The sequence below is a fragment of the Colletotrichum navitas genome (assembly GCF_030913465.1).
Source record: "Colletotrichum navitas strain CBS 125086 chromosome Unknown LY79scaffold_1, whole genome shotgun sequence".
In the NCBI taxonomy this organism is placed as follows: domain Eukaryota; kingdom Fungi; phylum Ascomycota; class Sordariomycetes; order Glomerellales; family Glomerellaceae; genus Colletotrichum; species Colletotrichum navitas.
In genome coordinates, this window is record NW_026850547.1 from 710,381 (window position 1) to 726,319 (window position 15,939).

The 15,939-nt window shown below is 53.4% G+C and overlaps 6 protein-coding genes across 6 annotated transcripts; 3 read left to right on the plus strand and 3 right to left on the minus strand.

Annotated features, from left to right (window-relative positions):
* The first annotated feature begins 1,540 nt into the window (after positions 1-1,540).
* Positions 1,541-5,980, plus strand: LY79DRAFT_532656 (calcium-translocating P-type ATPase). The gene is made up of 4 exons (XM_060556306.1): positions 1,541-1,748; positions 1,866-4,758; positions 4,819-5,204; positions 5,254-5,980. Exons 2-4 carry the CDS (start codon positions 2,017-2,019, stop codon positions 5,726-5,728), a joined length of 3,603 nt encoding a protein of 1,200 aa, XP_060420624.1. The 5' UTR covers positions 1,541-1,748; positions 1,866-2,016; the 3' UTR covers positions 5,729-5,980.
* A 30-nt stretch (positions 5,981-6,010) lies between these two features.
* Positions 6,011-6,589, plus strand: LY79DRAFT_8318 (uncharacterized protein). Its single transcript, XM_060565144.1, has one exon. It carries the CDS (start codon positions 6,044-6,046, stop codon positions 6,443-6,445), a length of 402 nt encoding a protein of 133 aa, XP_060420625.1. The 5' UTR covers positions 6,011-6,043; the 3' UTR covers positions 6,446-6,589.
* Positions 6,590-7,664, minus strand: LY79DRAFT_8339 (uncharacterized protein). The gene is made up of 2 exons (XM_060565145.1): positions 7,647-7,664; positions 6,590-7,583 (listed from the first exon to the last, which is right to left on the minus strand). The coding sequence occupies exon 2, from the start codon at positions 7,341-7,343 to the stop codon at positions 6,735-6,737; it is 609 nt and encodes a 202-aa protein (XP_060420626.1). The 5' UTR covers positions 7,344-7,583; positions 7,647-7,664; the 3' UTR covers positions 6,590-6,734.
* On the minus strand, positions 7,467-8,151 carry LY79DRAFT_664494 (endoribonuclease L-PSP; the record flags this gene model as incomplete). The annotated part of the gene is made up of 4 exons (XM_060562898.1): positions 7,467-7,583; positions 7,647-7,850; positions 7,930-7,943; positions 8,007-8,151. 4 exons carry the CDS (start codon positions 8,149-8,151, stop codon positions 7,467-7,469), a joined length of 480 nt encoding a protein of 159 aa, XP_060420627.1.
* Positions 8,152-9,313: 1,162 nt separating this feature from the next.
* LY79DRAFT_532668 (dolichyl-phosphate-mannose-protein mannosyltransferase) lies at positions 9,314-12,248 on the plus strand. The gene is made up of 3 exons (XM_060556307.1): positions 9,314-9,754; positions 9,830-11,465; positions 11,522-12,248. The coding sequence occupies exons 1-3, from the start codon at positions 9,497-9,499 to the stop codon at positions 11,947-11,949; spliced, it is 2,322 nt and encodes a 773-aa protein (XP_060420628.1). The 5' UTR covers positions 9,314-9,496; the 3' UTR covers positions 11,950-12,248.
* Positions 12,249-12,962: 714 nt separating this feature from the next.
* Positions 12,963-15,830, minus strand: LY79DRAFT_585725 (uncharacterized protein; the record flags this gene model as incomplete). Its single annotated transcript, XM_060560535.1, is given in 5 exon segments — positions 12,963-13,117; positions 13,129-13,326; positions 13,354-13,850; positions 13,908-14,730; positions 14,867-15,830. 5 exon segments carry the CDS (start codon positions 15,828-15,830, stop codon positions 12,963-12,965), a joined length of 2,637 nt encoding a protein of 878 aa, XP_060420629.1.
* Between the last annotated feature and the right edge of the window lie 109 nt (positions 15,831-15,939).

The following is a 15,939-nucleotide window of genomic DNA, read 5'->3' on the forward strand; positions in this document are numbered from 1 at the left end:
GAGGTCGAAACAACCCCTCCTAATGTACGCACAGACCATTGTGGGGTGTGAACCTTCTCTGCGCATCAGGCCACTGATTGGGCGACAACCAAACATGATCCAATCCGGCGGGTTCAGCTACACGATACAAGAGGGAGGGAGCCTATCTACCTACCTACCTACCTACCTGCTTCTACCTTGGCAGTGCTTGGGTACCTACCTACCTACTTACTGGTCGCCGTCACTCAGCTGTCATGAAACCTGGACCAGGAGGGTAGCAGGGCAGCCGCAATCAAGTCTGGGCAGGCAGGACATACTCTCCGCGCTTCAGAAAGTGCGGTCTGGCCAGAATGACGCCACGTGTGTCGCGTTACTGGTCTCGTCAGACCTGCAGCCGACCGGCGTGTCTTTCGGTAAGAAGTGTCAGATTACAGCACTCCAGTGTGTAGGATGCCATCCCATGTTAGCGAGTTTTTACCCCTGTGCCTCCAGGTTCTAACCTTTCCGTCTGGCTGTTCCGCTGTGGTCTCAAACAATGGAGGCTTGGCGATTGTGGCATTCGACAGGGTGGAGAGAGAGAGTGTGTGTGTGACAGCACATTGTCTGGCCATAGTAAGTTGGCTTTTCTAATTGCCTGTTTCAACCAGGCTGTCCATACGGATAGTACCCGCCTCTTCCAGCGGCCGAAGTTGCAATCTAAAAGCGTGGAACAAGTCTGGAAGCATGGGTTGCCCAGGAGATTGTTTAAACGCCAGCTGGCCGGCCGCCTCGGTTCATCGCAGGGAAGGAGGGGGTGTGTGATAGATAGAAGTGCCCATCAGGCAGCATTGATATAGATGTCTGAGCCTGCGAGAGGGCGGCGCGTTTCGCACTATCCGTTATTGGGAGGAAAGGCGTTTCCAAACTTACAGTACTTACACTACCTACTACCTATGTTGTCACCGCTTCACAGCCAGCGGCGCGCTGATAGTCTTCATGCTCTCTGACGACATGAGAGGTATTACGGAGACAGACCAATCAGGGAAGTACTTGTTGTCTGCCTATATCATCCGACGACCCTTGTTGTATAGGCAGCGCCCTGGCCAAGAAGCACAAGCTTCATCCCGCCACTCAAGCTTTCTTGGTCACAGTCCGCGTTTGCCAAGCCTTGGGTGGCATGCTGGTCTCGCTCTCATCAAACCAGAAGCGACTCGGAGGAGCAACCATCAGAGGTATTGTAAGATGACGGTCACAGCCCTCCACGCTCGATCCTGGCATTGACCATCCTTCCCAAGCCTCCTTCTTCGGATGGCCCTGAGTAGTCAAACAGAAGCCTATGTCGTCACTGCTCATCCCATTACTGACACAGCTTGCTTGCTTGACCCCCGAAATACAGCGGTTTATGCGGACGCAAAAGAAGGTACAGTCCTCACGAATGTGGTCGCGGCAGGTGAAATTGGCCATGATATTGTGTGTGCGCGAGGGTGTGTGTGTGTGTGCGTGTGCTGCTTAAACGGGACAAGCATAACCAGGTATAGACTGGCGTACAATAGGAAACTTATGTTGTGCTCTTCTCTCCCTTTTCAAATACGGCCTATTGTCGCCTGTCCTTTGCTTTCGTCCGCTTCTAGTGTCTCTCCTTCTCTCTAGTTGTCGATTTCACTACTCTGTGGTGGTTTCTTCTTCTTCCCAAGAGGTACTATCAGAGCTTCGCCCTCCGTACCTTCCTTCGGTCCTCTGGCCATAACGGCCCCGGGAAACTGTCATACAGGTTCGCTTCGATTCATCGGGTAAGAAAAGAAACCTTTTCTCCCTGCAGGCATTAATGCACTTGCCTTTCACGATACGATTGCTTGACCCGCACTCCTCCACCACTTTATTGGGCACGAGGCTAAATACATCGACAGATGCGCCTCTTTTTTTGAATCAATTCTTCACTCAACATAAAGAACATGACAGGTCTGGTCTAATAAGCAATCACCACATCACTATTAGCTACTACATCAATTCGGAAGCCACCCAGCACACATCGGTTTTGTTCATCCCTACCAACCAACCATGGCCACAGCCAATGGGCAACATGCCGACAAAGGCGTTAATATGTCGACCGAAGACGAAAAGAAACAGAGTCAACCACTGGACATTGAAGAGTCCAAAGCAGCCAAGGATGAGAATCATCATGGGCCTAGCCAATTCACCCTGGATACGGCGGATGCTCTTACTCCTGATCCTGGCACAGAGGACATGTTCAACTCCAAGCAGGACAGCAAATTCGCTTTCACCCCAGGCCATCTCACCAAGCTTCTGAACCCCAAAAATCTCAGTGCCTTCTACGCTCTCGGAGGCCTGCGTGGCTTGGAGAAAGGTCTACAAACGAACCGCAAATCTGGACTGGGTGTTGACGAGGACAAATTGGACGCCAGTGTTTCCTTCGAGGAAGCTGCCCTAAAGGGCGTACCCAAGTACGGCGCAGCTGGCAACCAAGTTCCTCAGCCGGACCCCAATGCGAAGAACGACGTGCCCATCCCGCCCCCCCCTGCTGAGTACACAGGCGGGTACTCGGATCGAAAATACACTTTTCGAGATAACCGCCTGCCTCCCAAGAAGCAGAAGTCCTTCCTGCAGATGGTGTGGATTGCCTACAATGACAAGGTGCTGATTCTGTTGACAATCGCGGCCGTTGTATCTCTCGCTCTGGGCTTATATGAAACCTTTGGCCAATCACACGAACCAGGTGAAGCCAAAGTTGAGTGGGTAGAGGGCGTTGCCATCATGATTGCCATTATCATTGTCGTCTTGGTTGGCTCGATCAACGACTGGAAGATGCAACGTCAGTTCAACACACTTAACAAGAAAAACGACGATCGCACAATCAAGGTCGTTCGTTCCGGCAAGTCCGTCGAGATATCTGTCTATGACATCGTCGTTGGCGACGTCGTCCATCTCTCAACGGGAGATATGGTCCCGGTTGACGGTATCTTCATTCAAGGCCATGGAGTCAAGTGTGACGAGTCTTCAGCCACGGGCGAGTCCGACCTCATCAAAAAGATTGGCGCCGACGATGTGTATGAGGCTCTTGAGCAAATGGCACAGGAGAAGGTTGAGCGACACGACATTGAGAAAATGGACCCTTTCATCATCTCTGGCAGCAAGGTTCAGGAGGGTACCGGCACTTTCCTGGTTACTGCGGTTGGCGTCAACTCTTCGTATGGCCGAATCACCATGTCTCTCAGAACCGAGCAAGAAGACACCCCGTTGCAGAGAAAGCTCAACGTCCTTGCCGACCACATCGCCAAGTTCGGCGGCGGCGCGGCTCTCCTACTGTTTGTGGTACTTTTCATCAAGTTTCTTGTCGCGCTGCCTGGAAACAACGACAGCCCCGAACAGAAGGGACAGGCTTTCCTCAAGCTCTTCATCGTTTCCGTCACTGTCGTCGTCGTGGCGGTTCCGGAGGGTCTACCTCTGGCTGTCACCCTGGCACTGGCGTTCGCCACAACTCGGATGATGAAAGACAACAACTTGGTTCGAGTCCTGAAAGCCTGCGAAATAATGGGAAATGCCACGACAATTTGCTCGGACAAAACAGGAACTCTCACACAGAACAAGATGTCGGTCGTAGCCACAACTCTTGGAAAAAGCATCAGCTTTGGCGGCAAGGATGCCCCCCTCGAAGAGCCCACGGCAGAGAAGCGAAAGAGCAGCTCCTCGCCCTCGGATGAAACAACTGTCAATTCGATCCGAAACGTTTCAATTGGTGACTTCACCAAGGATTTGAGCCCCGAGACGAAACAACTGTTAATGCAAGGCAACGCCGTCAATTCCACCGCCTTTGAGGGAGACCAAGAAGGAGAACACACTTTTATCGGATCCAAGACCGAGGTCGCTCTGCTCACATTCAGCCGGGATCAGTTGGCAGCCGGGCCTGTTCAAGAAGAGCGGACGAACGCCGATGTCGTCCAGGTCGTACCTTTCGACTCGGCAGTCAAATACATGGCGACTGTAATCAAGCTACCAAATGGGAAGTACAGAGTTTACGTGAAGGGAGCTTCGGAAATTCTTCTGAAGCAATGCACCAAAGTCCTTGACAATCCCAGTGGCTCCGAGTTGAGTGCCGCGGATATGACGGCTGAAGACAAGGAGATGTTTGCACAGACGATCGACTCATACGCCGGCCAAACCCTTCGCACCATCGGGTCTTCATTCAGGGACTTTGATTCCTGGCCACCTAAGGACGCCATCTCAAAAGATGACTCTAGAACTGCAGACTTTGACAAGATACACCAAGACATGACGCTCGTTGCCATCTACGGCATCAAAGACCCGCTGCGACCTTCTGTTATCGACGCCATCAAGGATTGCAACCGCGCAGGCGTCATCGTCCGCATGGTCACGGGTGACAACATCCTGACTGCCAGAGCCATCGCCAAGGAATGTGGCATCTATCATCCGGAAGACGGCGGCATCGCTATGGAGGGCCCAACTTTCCGACGCAAGACGGAAGAAGAACTCAAAGACATCGTTCCCAAGCTGCAAGTTCTCGCTCGCTCAAGCCCTGAAGACAAGAGGATCCTAGTCCGGACTCTGAAGGACCTTGGCGAGACGGTAGCCGTGACCGGTGATGGCACAAACGACGCTCCCGCACTCAAGATGGCAGACATAGGATTTTCCATGGGCATCGCTGGCACCGAAGTTGCAAAGGAGGCATCTGGTATAATTCTTATGGATGACAACTTTGCTTCCATCGTCAAGGCCCTGATGTGGGGAAGAGCTGTCAATGACTCCGTAAAGAAGTTTCTGCAGGTATGTCAAACAGGACGTTCGCTATTCAATAATCGTTACAAGTGCTGACCCTCTGAAAAGTTCCAACTTACTGTCAACGTCACGGCTGTAGTTTTGACTTTCGTCAGTGCAGTTGCGAGCTCAAGTGAGCAGTCGGTACTGAATGCTGTTCAGTTGCTTTGGGTGAATTTGATCATGGATACCTTCGCTGCCCTTGCGCTTGCCACCGACCCTCCGACGCGCAGTGTTCTGGACCGCAAGCCCGACCGAAAGTCTGCGTCGCTAATAACTCTGAGAATGGCTAAAATGATCATTGGCCAAGCCATCTGTCAGCTCGTCATTACCTTCGTATTGAACTTTGCCGGAAAGAGTCTCATGGGCTATAGCGACTCCGATGACGAGCATGAACGTTTGAGGACTCTCGTCTTCAACACGTTTGTTTGGCTGCAAATCTTCAACGAACTCAAGTAAGTATCCCATGACTTGCTGACCGAGTAAGTGCTAACTGTCAACTAGCAACCGCCGCCTGGACAACAGGTTCAACGTCTTCGAGAACATCACCAAGAACTACTTCTTTATCGGTATCAACCTGATCATGATTGGTGGACAGATACTCATCATTTTTGTTGGAGGCGCCGCGTTCCAGATCAAGCCTCTGAATGGAAAGGAATGGGGTTTGTCTATTGGTCTCGGCGCGATTTCCCTTCCGTTTGGTGTCTTGATTCGCTTGATCCCCGACGCATGGGCGGCGGCATGTCTGCCTTGGTTTATCAGAAAAAGATGGGCCCCAGAAACTATCTCAGACAAACGCCTCGAGGAGCATCGCAGGTTTGCCGATGGGCTCGACCCCCCTCTGCGGACATACACCGGACTCCGTGGGCGCAGATCGGAACATACTCCGTTCAGACAGAAGGTGCACAATGCCAAGGTCCATGCCAAGGTGAAGCTGGGCAATCGCGGCCACGATGCATCGCCGAGCAAACAGGGTTAATGGGTTTGCAATTCAGCGTTCATACGTAGTAGTGCAGTTATTATTCAGTTGGCTCACCGAAGTCTCACTTATTTTGAATGTCTGTTGGTGCCGTTGCCAGATTGTTTGACAGTCTACTTCCCTGCTTCTTTGGATATATTGCATGTCTCGTCGTGCCCAACATGTTACCAATGATATGTGTTGGTCGCCTTTTGCGCCTTCCGTTACCTGCGCGAGCATCGTAAGATAACAATCTTGACCTTGACGTCGTCCAAAACGTGGCTTGACAAGTAACTTTGTGAGGCTGGCGCAGTCGTCTGGGGGCTTTAGTCATCAATGAAGCGCTGGACGAAGAGGCTGGTGGGTCAATGGGCCAATCAGAGGGCATGTATTTCGGCAAAGCTAGTTGCTCCCGGAACATCGCGAATTTCGTCAAGACTCGCTCCCCAAAACCATCCGACCCAACCCACTTCCAACGACCACCGCCTCGCCGACCGCAACGAAGCACCCTTGCCTCTACACGAGACGTACAATTTGACAAAAGACATTCAAGATGGTATGCTCGTATCTCAATGGAAGCCCTTCCCATCACCGCAATTGGCTAATCGCTCACTTTTTGCTCCTCCGCAGGCCCCTACACGCCCTTTCTACAAGCAAGTCCTCACCCCCTCGACGTCTCCCTCTACTTGCATCGCCGAGCGACCGGAGTTCCGCGGCTTCGAAGTCCTGAGCGATTGATTGCCCGACAGACCGAATGCGATGACTGGGAAACGCTTGCTAACGGCTTGGGTGGAACAGTGCTCTTTTCAAGAACAACTTCTCCATGCTCGGTTTCGTCTTTGCGACGGGCTTTGCTTTCGAGCTGTAAGCGATGATTCCCCAAGGCGATAATCCGATGCGATCCCTGGGGCTGTAGGGAGAAGGACCGACAGGCCCGGGGCGTGTCGGGATGTGCCGGATAGGAACCGGGATGGGCTGACATGTTGCGCTCTAGGGGCTTCAACGGTGCGATGAACAAGTACTGGGACTACGTGAACCGTGGCGTAAGGACCCCCTTCCTCATTTTGTTTTGGTGTATCGACGAGCCTGCTTCGAGCAAAACTGCAACTTCGCTGCGGAAGCACGTTTGGTCACATGGGAGAGATGGTTTTGCTAACAAGGAGCCGAATTTAGCGTCAATGGAAGGACATCCGCCACAAGTACGTCGAGGCCGCCGATGATGACGAATAAGCGATTTGCGACTGGCCACGGACGGGTGTGATTGTGCGAGAGCCGTTGGGGGCTCTTGGCTTGGTGGAGGCTCTGCTAGAAAGCGGTGGGACTTGTACCGATAGACGGAAGGGCGTTGTAGAACATCAAAGCTACCTTTCTGCATATTACCTACATTTGAGTTGACCCGTGTCGGCATATGACTGATTATCTGAGTGGTTGATGTTGTTATTGATATACTGGCGCCCGCAAAAACAATTTCTTGGAGTTGAAGGTCAGGCGCGAGAGGAAAATGGCGAGGGACGGCGGAAATATGAACGTCCGGTCTGACAATTGTGCTTATCTTGAAGAAACACTTTGGACATGCGGGCCAAATTGTAGAGGGATAAGTCAGGCGCTTCAGGGCATTGAGTACCGTTTGTGGCATGATTGGACATATCCACGGTCACAGCGTATGAATTTGGAGTCACTAGGAACACGCGAGGCACCGTTGACATTTGACTGCCTTTTGAATTAGATCCTGTCAGGCTACACAGCAGCGACGAGACGCTTAGGGGAGGGCAATGGCCTCGATCTCAACGTCGACGTTCTTGGGGAGGGTCTTGACGGCGACGCAGCTGCGGGCAGGCTTGTGGGTGAACCACTTCTCGTACTCGCCGTTCATCTCCTGATGGGGGGCGTCAGGGATGAAATTCACATGAGAGGGAGGGGGGAAGGGACAGGGACTCACGGCAAAGCTGCCCATGTCGGCGAGGAAGATGTTGACCTTGACGACCTTCTCGATGGAGGAGCCGGCCTCGACGAGGACGGCCTTGAGGTTGGTGATGCACTGCTTGGTCTTGTCGGTGATGGAGCCCTCAAGGAGGTCGCCGGCAGGGGTGAGAGGGATCTGGCCGGAGCAGTAGATGGCGGTGGGGGTCTTGATGGCCTGAGACTAAGATAGGGGAAGGGGGGGAATCAGGATTAGTCTGATTGTTCCGAGGTTGGCTCATAGGGTCACGGAATGTTCATACGTAAGGTCCAACAGCTATCCAACGAATTAGTTAGCAACTTATTCTAGAGATTTTATGCGTTGGGGAGGCGAACTCACGGGCCGGGGCGTTCTTGGTGAAGACGATGGACTGGTCAGACATCTTGGAGGCGTGGACGCTGAAGGACTGGAGACGGAACGAGGGAGGGCGGCGGATGGCGGCGCGGGATGAGAATCTGGCGACGGATCTGACGAGCGAGAACATTGGCGTGAGCGGGTGGACTGAGTGAGGGAAGGAGAAACTATCGTGGGGGGGGAAGGGCGGGGTGGTTTTCAATTGGGCTGCGACTACGGAGTACGTTACTGGGAGCAACACATAAAGTTCATCGGCTGGAGAGGAGTGCGGGACTCGGTCACCCCGCCGTCGAGCTCCGTTCTTCGGCTCTAGTGTCGCCTGGCCCGGGCGGGTAGCAGCGGGTGGCTGGCTGCTTTCGGCCCTGCCAAACGCGCGGGCTGAGACGTGACAACGCGGTTACATGCGTCAAAAGCGCCAGTTTGAGAATTTTGGTATAAAGTCAATTGAGTCGTATTCTCTCCCATTCGAGTTGAAGAGACTCAACATAAAAGTTAGCTGAGTCCCGTTGAGGTCGGAGAGGCTAAGCACCACGCCTCTTCCACTTCCCACCACCGAAATTCTGACAGTACCGGCGGATAACTTGGGAGTGGCCATTGAGAGAAAACTGTCGCATCTCTCGTTGAGCAGAATCCTTCTCTTCACTCGCAAGCCTGATCTGAAACTTACAACTTTGCACTTGCCGAACCGGGAGACGGCCGGGACAGCCAGTATATCCGGTAAAGTGACTACCTGATGTATCGGAGCCATCGAGCAAGTCTTATCTTATCGGGCTGGAGCTCTCCCATCTTTTAGGTACCGAGAGTTAGTGCAGCTTCGTCCAATCGAATTAACTCAATGGGATCCCATGGAATGGATGGATAGTACCGTACCATGACAGCTCTCTAACTTTGGCCAAGTGTCCAATCCACCCACCAAGGCCAACCAGTCTTCGGGAAGGTTCAGTGTCAACCTGCAGCTCGTCAGGGGGTACCCTCCCCTATTGATTATTTTTTCCATGAGAAGTTGCACCCCCAGAAGGCGATCAATCTTCCCTTGTCATTTTACCCCATCTCTATTTCATCTTCGAGAGGTTCAGAGTTGTATTCGTACCCTCTCCCTTATTTCCCCTTCTACATAGTACAGCTTCTTCTTCAGTCACTCCTTACCGCCATCCCTTTTTTTTTCTATTCTCTTTTCTCTCCATCAGCACGACACGAGGGCTGACGCGGTCCGCTTTTCTCCATAGCGTGTAAGTAGCTAAAAAGCCCCTTGGGTGCAGCTCAACGAAGCGATACGTACCCATTCCGTCCTATTGGCGTCCATCAGTTGGAGCTATCTGTCCTTCTCTTTTTCCGCCGTGACATCCTGGCCCCCCCGTGGACCAAAATATATTCCCCAGCTCTCCTGCAACCCTCCAAGGCTTGTACTGACAACCTCCATCGCGAGCAGCCCCTCCCGTATCTTATTCTTATTGATTTCGAACCTTTCCCGAATCATGGCGCAGACGACCGCCACCCCGCAGGGCAGCGTTCGCCAGCGCAACACTGCGAAGCGGCCGACCACGCCTGGCGCCGTCTCCGATGATGTCGTCAAAGCACCGAACGACAAGTCCGTTGTAAAGACCAAGCGCATCAGTTCCGACGCCGAGTACAGCGTCGGCCTCCTCGTCACCACCATTCTCGCCTTCGTCACTCGATTCTGGGGCATCAGCCATCCTAATGAGGTCGTCTTCGACGAGGTTCACTTTGGCAAGGTACGTCCCGAGCTTACCCAAAACTTAGTCCCCCAACATGTCGACGGCTCCCGCTAACGTGACAACCTCTGACAGTTCGCCTCTTACTACCTCGAGAGAACCTACTTCTTCGATGTCCACCCCCCCTTCGGAAAGCTTCTCTTCGCCTTCATGGGATGGCTCGTTGGCTACGATGGACATTTCCACTTCGACAACATTGGCGATTCCTACATCTCCAACAAGGTGCCCTATGTCGCCTTCCGAGCTATGCCCGCCATTCTTGGCGCCCTGACTGTCTCCGTCACCTACCTCATCATGTGGGAGTCTGGCTACAGCTTGCCCGCCTGCCTTCTGGCTGCTGGTCTCGTCCTGCTTGACAACGCCCACATTGGCCAGACCCGGTTGATCCTTCTGGATGCCACCCTTGTCTTCGCCATGGCCTGCAGTTTGCTCTGCTACATCAAGTTCTACAAGCTGCGCCACGAGCCCTTTTCCCGCAAGTGGTGGAAGTGGCTTGTCCTGACCGGTTTCGCCCTTTCTGCCGACATCTCGACCAAGTACGTTGGCCTCTTCGCCTTCGTCACCATTGGATCCGCTGTCGTTATCGACCTCTGGGCTCTGTTGGACATCAAGAGACCTGGTGGCGCCCTGAGCCTTCCCGAGTTCGGCAAGCACTTTGCCGCCCGCGCCTTTGGTCTGATTATCCTGCCCTTCATGTTTTACCTCTTCTGGTTCCAGGTGCACTTTGCCGTCTTGACCCGATCTGGCCCGGGCGACGACTTCATGACCCCCGAATTCCAGGAGACGCTGAGCGACAACGTCATGCTGGCCAACTCTCTGACTGTCGAGTATTACGATACCATTACCCTGCGCCACAAGGAGACCAAGACCTACCTTCACAGCCACGAGGACCGCTACCCTCTGCGCTACGAGGACGGCCGTGTTTCCAGCCAGGGCCAGCAGGTCACTGGTTACCCTTACAACGACACCAACAACTACTGGCAGATCATCCCTCTTATCGATGACCACAAGACTGGCAAGCCCGTCAAGAACCAGGACGTTGTTCGTCTCAGGCACTTGGGTACCGACACGATGCTCCTGTCTCACGACGTGGCCTCGCCTTACTACCCCACGAACCAGGAGTTCACCACCGTTCCCCTGACCGAAGCGTACGGTGACCGTCTGAATGACACGCTCTTCGAGATCAGAGTCGAGAACGGAAAGCCGGGCCAGGAGTTCAAGACTATCTCGAGCCACTTCAAGCTGATCCACAACCCCAGCAAGGTTGCCATGTGGACCCACACTACTCCCCTTCCCGACTGGGGACACAAGCAGCAGGAGATCAACGGTAACAAGCAGCTGGCGCCGAGCTCCAACATTTGGTTTGTCGAGGACCTCCCCTCGCTTCCCCTGGACTCCAAGAGACGAGAGAAGCCCGAGAAGCAGGTCAAGTCTCTGTCCTTCTTCCGCAAGTGGTTTGAGCTGCAGCGGTCCATGTTCTGGCACAACAACCAGTTGACCAGCAGCCACCCCTACGCCAGCCACCCCTACCAGTGGCCCTTCCTGCTCCGTGGTGTCAGCTTCTGGACCCAGAACGACACCCGCCAGCAGATCTACTTCCTCGGCAACCCCGTCGGCTGGTGGCTTGCGAGCAGTCTGTTGGCTGTCTTTGCCGGTATCATCGGTGCGGACCAGGTGTCACTTAGACGAGGCATTGACGCTCTTGACCACCGTAAGCTCTCTCTGACCTATGCTGTAACCTCAAATGTCGATGCTAACCATGTTCAGGCACTCGGTCACGGCTGTACAACTCCACCGGATTCTTTTTCCTGGCTTGGGCCACTCACTACTTCCCCTTCTACTTGATGGGCCGCCAACTCTTCCTGCATCACTACTTGCCGGCTCATCTCGCTTCGTGTCTAGTCGCCGGTGCTCTCCTAGAGTTTATCTTCACCGCCGAGCCCGTGCCCGAGGAGGGATACCAGCCTATTAAGGGCAACGGCAAGGCCCATGGACCCAAGAGACACATCTCCGCCCGCGAGCGGTTTGCCGGCCAAAGTCTTGTCGGTGCCTGGGTCGCTTGCGGTGTCATCCTGCTCATCGCTCTTGCCGGCTGGTACTTCTTCCTGCCGCTGACTTACGGCTACCCTGGCCTGAGTGTTGAGGAAGTCGTCCGTCGCAAGTGGCTCGGCTACGACCTGCACTTCGCCAAATAAGCAAACATCGCGTCCAGGCAACCAAGCCCACGCGGGATTGGTACACACAGCAGATGATGCTGCCCCAGCATCAGTTTGACTCTCATATCTAACGACCCACAGTAGTAGACGGTCAAGGAATACAGTGGCAATAAGAAGCCCAGGTAAAGGACAAGGGGCTCACCTTGTGATTGTTAGATGAGGCGACGAATACAAAAAAGGGGCGCCTTGGAGTGTAAAACTAGTTTTTTCTTGAGTCAATGACAAAACTTCAAAAACAACGGTTCTCTGTTATTGACATGATGAGAATTGCGTGTGGGGTCTGCGTTTTCGAGCGACAAGCACCGCTCTCAGTCGTGCCGCCAGGACCAGACCTTGCGCCAGGTCCTGAAGCTATCATCATCCACGTCCAACTCGTCGAATGAATATCAGCCGTTCAGACTGCAACTACGATGGCTGGTGTGTGTGGTCACTCATCACAGAGGAAGGCTGAGGTTCTTGGCAAATCTTCGGGAGGGGGTCTTCTCAAAGGTCTATTGATGCTGGATCGGAAAACACAGTCACGTTGTATTCTGTTTATAGAGGAAAGCGTCTCCCCCTCGCTATCTCGGCGGCAGCCATGCACGGACTGAGGGCGTGTTGGACCACGTGAGTCATTTATTATGACGAGGGGGGTCTCTACCTGGGGGATAGCCAGCAGTTTTCAACCGGGGGGTTGAGAGGAGGCTCGGGGTAAGTATGTTCGATTGAGGTCGAGGTTTTCCGGCTATCTGCTGCCATCGTACTTTCGACGCTCGCTTGGGAGGAGGTGGCAGCTGATTCCTCTCTCTTAGAAGCCGTGCAACCGCGTGGTACCCTCTAGCCGAGGCATACCAGACGTGCTTTACGTCGACTTCTGCCCCGTGGTCTAGGAGAAGCTGCACAGTCTCCAGATTGCCCCTTGAGGAGGCAGCCTCAAGAGCGTCACTGCGAAAGCCACCCGTTACCTTTGTCTTAACGTCTGCCCCATTGTCTAGAAGCAGTTGTACAACCTCTTAATGGCCGTGAGATGATGCAGCTTGGAGCGGAGTGTCATTGTTCCCAGTTACTGCTTTAACGTCTGCCCCTTCCTCCAGCAGACTTCTTGATACTCTTGAAAGCCCTCCTTGACAAGCATAATATAGACCCTTTGATGTTAATGAAAATTCATCTGCGCGAAACCCAAAATGCACAGGTAAAGGGCATCCTTATCTTGTAAGAACATAATCCACAGCTCAAAGGCATCCTTGTCTTGTAAGAACAACAGAACTTTTTGGAAAACATCATCGGAATGCATAGCTAGCTTCGCATAGTACATCCAGCGTTTTGCCGCGTAAAATGCCAATGGAAAGTCCGACTCAATAGACTCCACGGGAAGGTCTGACTTTTCAAAGCGCAGCTGCAAACTTTTCCCTGAAATTCCCTTAATATCTGTCAGATACGTAAGGTAGGTTTTGGTGATTGCAGCACTGGCAGTTGCAATTTGAAATTGTTCGTCGCATGTGAGATACTCCTTGACCGAGAAGTGGGCGAGGTGTATCTCCATTTCAGTACGCTTGCTGTACCTGTCTTTCAGGACCTCAGTGACTACCACCAAACTAGGGCAATATTTCAGTACATCTTCCTTGAGAAAGAGTCTGCGTTTCGCGTTGAAGCCTGTTTGCTCGCCCTCTATCTGTGTAGCTATTACGTCGATTGCGGCCGAGAGAGTTAAAGGTCGGTCTGTGTGGACGAGGAATTGTAAGAGGCGTATGGCGTCGCTCTTGAGTTCCGATGGGATGTTCTCTATTATGCGCTCGTATGTCTCATTCAGGGTCGGCGGCAAATTATTGAGGGCTTCTTGGATAGCCTGAAGATGTAGACATTTGGCAAGAGTATCCAACTGGCACGTCGCCCATCTAAACCTATGATATGCGTCAGACAGTTGGCCATACTTATATATGAGAAGGACGAAAACTCACATCCCATCGGCTTTGTCGCCAACACTTTTGCGGATCTGCTCGATAACATCACGAGGCATCCTCTTTTCCACAAAATCGGGCCTCTTACGAAGCTCATGCGCGACGTAGGAGCGTATGTCAGCGTTGACAGCCTTCTTGTCAAGCAACATGCAGTTGTTCTCATCAAAAAGCCGAGGAATGACACGATCAAATTCCGCCTCAGGCCGCCCAGTGACAATCAGCTTAGTATTGCAGATGCCTGACCCAGAAACACAATACTGGATCCAAGAGAGAAGCTGGGTCCTTGTCGTACACTCATCTAAGGCATCTAGGACGATAGTGACCCTTGGGGAGATTTGCAACATTGCCTCGACGCAGGCCGACAGTGTGCTGATGCCTATCTGTGCCTGGCCATCGCTATTAGACCTAAAAAGGTCCTCGAGTCTCCTTGCAGCCTCACCACTATTGCGGTAAAGCTGCAATGCTAGCGAGCGTAAGAGGCTCTCCAGCGTTTGGTTTCCGGTGTTGTTGAAGTCGAAGAAGAACTCAAGCGTAAGGTCGGCACTCGTTTCCCCTGTTTCCCTGAGATGATCCAGGATTGTCGTGCTCAGAACGGTCTTGCCACATCCTGCATGGCCGTAGAGCCACAAGTGCTGACGTTTTCCGGCCACCCAATCTCGGAAAGTGGCGCTTTCTAGAAACCAGGTTCCGGTGCCAGGGTGCTTGCGTGCTCTCGCCAACGCAGCATTGGTCGAGGGGTCGGGCGCTGACAACCAGCGATAGAGTTTTTTGAGATATTTCTCATTCTTGGTAAGTGCCGCATCGTTCTTCATCTCATTCACATCTTGATGCACACGATCGATGCCTTCGCGGACTGCTCAAAGTCAGACAGAGCTGGTTGGATTGGGGGGGGGGGGGGGGGGGCGGCAATGAACCAAGGACGTGAGACTAACGAAGAACCAAAGCATCGCCGATTCGACTCTCGGCCTCAACTTTGCTAGGCGGGATCTGACGCAAGAGATCCTTCGCATATGCCGCCGCCATCATCGCGGCAAAGCCCTGCCATTCATCGTTCTTGTGCGAGTCAGAGTAGTCGCAAATCCCACGGACCACAAGACAGGGGAAGTGGTTCATCAGGCCGGCGGCCTCCATCTCGAAGCAGAGGACGCCCTTCTCCGCCAGCTTGTCCCGGAGCGTAGCGTTCTTCATCAGTCTGTTCGCGCTGGCAATCAAACCGTAGTGGATTGCGGGGTCATTGTCGAGTTCATCTCTCCGAGCTTGAAGTACTAGATGGGCAGGATCATTACTACAGACGCTACTACATGCGTCCGGCAAGTCGGGATGGATTATATCGGAGCAGTAGAGCCTATCGCTGCCGGGAGGAGGCCGGGAGTATCGTTTACGTAGTCGCGGCCACTGTTCGAACGCCCCGTCAACGATGGAATTGAGTTGGTGGCCTTCCATCTCGTATTGACTCTCGAGCGCGCTGACAGCTGTTCGCAGAACTGTCGGTGGCTGGTTCAGGAAGCCCGTGTTCTGGAATGAGACGTCTTGACCCTGGACGGCCTTACCAAAGTCGTACTGGAAGACGCCGCCTTTACCTCTGCCACAGCTGCTGACCACGACATCACCAAGACGTACGTCGTGCTTTGGGCTGGGCGCGCCGCCGCCGATGCCGACCATGAGTCCAATACGCACGTTGGGGAAGCTGTGCACCATGTCTCGAGCCACAGCCGCGGCCGAGGTCGTGCCATACTCCCCGCTTGGCATGACGGCTATCACGACATTATGACTGCCTATCCTGCCGAGCGCATAGCTGTTGTTGTCGTGTTTCGCAACCGGCGGGCATTCCTCGTGCTTCTCGTCGAGTAAGGCCTTGGCTGCGTTGAACTCAGTGGGCAGGGCGCAAATCCAGCCTACCGTGTAGTTCGCGGAGTCTGCCATGGTTGGTGTTCGATGTCGAGCATGAGGAAGATGTCACTAGAACAGAGTCGCTTCTGCTTGAAAGCGAGCCGATGTCAGGCCAAATGGAAGAGAACTATGGGAATGGCAG

Coding starts and splice junctions, on each gene's coding strand:
- LY79DRAFT_8318 (XM_060565144.1), top strand. CDS start 6,044: ATGAAGCGCTGGACGAAGAGGCTGGTGGGTCAATGGGCCAATCAGAGG.
- LY79DRAFT_532656 (XM_060556306.1), top strand. CDS start 2,017: ATGGCCACAGCCAATGGGCAACATGCCGACAAAGGCGTTAATATGTCG. Junction 4,759..4,818: donor CCGTAAAGAAGTTTCTGCAG/GTATGTCAAACA, acceptor CCCTCTGAAAAG/TTCCAACTTACTGTCAACGT. Junction 5,205..5,253: donor CAAATCTTCAACGAACTCAA/GTAAGTATCCCA, acceptor ACTGTCAACTAG/CAACCGCCGCCTGGACAACA.
- LY79DRAFT_8339 (XM_060565145.1), bottom strand. CDS start 7,343: ATGCCACAAACGGTACTCAATGCCCTGAAGCGCCTGACTTATCCCTCT.
- LY79DRAFT_532668 (XM_060556307.1), top strand. CDS start 9,497: ATGGCGCAGACGACCGCCACCCCGCAGGGCAGCGTTCGCCAGCGCAAC. Junction 9,755..9,829: donor ACGAGGTTCACTTTGGCAAG/GTACGTCCCGAG, acceptor AACCTCTGACAG/TTCGCCTCTTACTACCTCGA. Junction 11,466..11,521: donor CATTGACGCTCTTGACCACC/GTAAGCTCTCTC, acceptor AACCATGTTCAG/GCACTCGGTCACGGCTGTAC.